The 2640-nt window shown below is 27.5% G+C and overlaps 1 protein-coding gene across 1 annotated transcript; it reads left to right on the forward strand.

Moving 5' to 3' along the window:
• The first annotated feature begins 1237 nt into the window (after positions 1-1237).
• On the forward strand, positions 1238-2073 carry LOC114381942 (probable serine/threonine-protein kinase fhkE). The gene has a single exon (XM_028341174.1). The coding sequence runs from the start codon at positions 1326-1328 to the stop codon at positions 1653-1655; it is 330 nt and encodes a 109-aa protein (XP_028196975.1). The 5' UTR covers positions 1238-1325; the 3' UTR covers positions 1656-2073.
• The last annotated feature ends 567 nt before the right edge of the window (positions 2074-2640 follow it).

The following is a 2640-nucleotide window of genomic DNA, read 5'->3' on the forward strand; positions in this document are numbered from 1 at the left end:
TACTGCATGATTGTTGTGAATATGAAATATTAATAAATTAAGACTTTGTTTAACATATTAAAATGGTTATATCTTTACTCTTTAAAATTTTTATTAATCTCATAGTTGAACTATTTCAGGAGTTGCAATATCTTCTTATAATAATTTTATAATAAATGTCATATTTGTTTAATAAAAAATAAAATAAAGTAAATATATTAAATATAACAAAAATAGAAAAATATTTTCTCCACTTAACATTTTATATTAGTTTTACTTATAATAGTAAATAATAATAGTATACGTATATGAAAGGATTGATTATTTTTAGACTTATATTCATAGCATTTTTCTTACTTCGATCTTCAATTACAAAACTAACCCTTAGACATATAAAAATTATAATTTTGAAAAAAAAAATACAAACTAATTGGTAAATGATTTTAATAAAGAGACAAAGAATATTATTTTTAATTTATTGTACTGTTAGCATAAAAAAAATATACTATTAGTCAATTAAAAATTATAATAAAAATAACTTAAAAGATAGTTGTTGTTAAGTAAAATAAGTTAATATACATATCAATTTTTAATAGGAGGACAACATAAGCTTTTTGACATTATTACTGCATATATTATTTTTATAATTTTTTATGTAAAAACTAAGATGAAAAACTATTTTAATTTTCATGTACTATTAGTATAAAATTCTTATATTACCAATTAAACTATAATTACCATAAATATTTTATTAAATAGTTCTAACCAAAATTATCAATTTTTATCAAATATAACAGTAATTAATCCCTCCCTTCCTGATCATATGATGTATTAAAGAGGAAAAAATTATTTCAAAATATATATTATTTTACAAAATTAATGTTACATTAAATGCTTTTTTTCTAAGACTACTCTTAATCAATATTTAATAGGAATAATATATAAGAACAATAAAAGAGTTAATAATTAAATAAATAAAAATATATTAATTAAAAAAAGTTAGCTAATATTTTCTAATAAACTTAATAAATTAACCACATTTCTGTCACACAATCTTAAACTGTGGTATAATCTGAAAGAGAAGGAGTAATTTATAATATATAATTAAATGAGACTTGTTACAATGGTAATATATTTAAATTTAGGGTGGGCCAGTGTAGGGAAAGGAAGGCCCAGGTGATACTACCCAATGCCACACATACACCATCAACTACTTGTTTTTCCCAATCTAAGCCACCCTTATAAATAATGAGTCAGTGATTCACTCTCAGTAAACTCACATTTCCACCCACTAATTCCCCACCTCCCTTCTTCCCAAGTCTAAGTCTTTTCTCTCCAACATCAACATGGTTTCTTCTAATTGTGCACCCACATGTAGTAATGGCACTACAACTGCAGGCAATAACAACAATAACAACAACAACACTGATCAAACTACTGCCCCACCTTTGTACTTCAGTAATAGTGAGAAGTTGAGGTTGTCAAAGAAAGAAGGCCGTTCCTCAACAACTTCTTCTCCTCTCATCAAGAATTCTTCTTCTTCTTCTTCCACTCAGAGAAAGTGTGCTTTTGCTAGAAAGTGTGCTAGGCTGGTCAAAGAGCAAAGGGCTCGTTTCTACATCATGAGGCGCTGTGTCATAATGCTCATATGCTGGCATGAGTACAATGATTCATGAAACACACACACAACAAAAAGTTCCAACACAAAAAGGATCCGCCAAATACCAAGTTAAAAAAAGTTCTCTTCTTTTCTTTTCTTTTCTTCCCTAAGTCCCTCTTCTCTTTGTATGAGATCCTTCTTGTTGGCATGAGCTTTTTCTTGGAGTCAACAACTGTACATAGAAATTTCTCTTTTTTCTTTTTTTTTTTATAAAAAAAAGTGTCTTCTCTTCTGGGCTACAATTGTTTAATCATGGTTTTTTGTTAGGTTGAGGTTTGAATTTCCATTGAAGGAGGTTCATCTTCATGGTTGTGGTGGTGTTTTTAAGTTTAATTTCTTGTCTACCTGAGAATAGAGCAGATATATGGTACATTAGAATTGAGAAATTAATTGAAATATATAATTCAGCTTAAAAATTTAACTTGCTTTTTTTATTTATTTTTATTTTTCTTATCTCAAATGAAATTTATTTTGACCATGCTTTTGGTTATGGGCTAAATTTCTGTTTCTGGGAGTTGTTGTTGGTTTTTGGGATTGAAGAAGAAGTGATGGATGTTTGAGATCTAAAATCTGAGAGATTCCATTCAACCATTGCAGAGTGATGAGGTGAGGTGAGGTGTAAGCTAGGCTCTGTGTAGATCTAATGTGGGCTTAGGCTGACGCAACACATAGTTTCTTTAATCATTTTTATCCAATTTCTTATTAAGCCAAAACGGCTTCATCGGAGTGAGTTGAAAACTATTTGTGTGCCTTCTAGATTAAAATATCTTTATTGAAAATTAGGTTCCCGGAGTGATTAAGTTATTATAAATCATCTAATATATTAAGATAATTTAACTTAGGTGATCGAATAAAACGCGAGTGTATTATAAATTTTTAGATTTATCTTTAATTTTTAAAGATAAAAAAATCATCTAATATTAATCTTTGATTTTACTTTTAATTTTATTTATAATTTAATAGTAAAATGAATAGGTGTGGTCGAGTGAGAGAGAGAGAGA

Source organism: Glycine soja, chromosome 13 (assembly GCF_004193775.1).
Source record: "Glycine soja cultivar W05 chromosome 13, ASM419377v2, whole genome shotgun sequence".
NCBI lineage: Eukaryota > Viridiplantae > Streptophyta > Magnoliopsida > Fabales > Fabaceae > Glycine > Glycine soja.

What these genes read in the sequence shown, in the direction of transcription:
- LOC114381942 (XM_028341174.1), top strand. Translation starts at nt 1,326, where the DNA reads ATGGTTTCTTCTAATTGTGCACCCACATGTAGTAATGGCACTACAACT.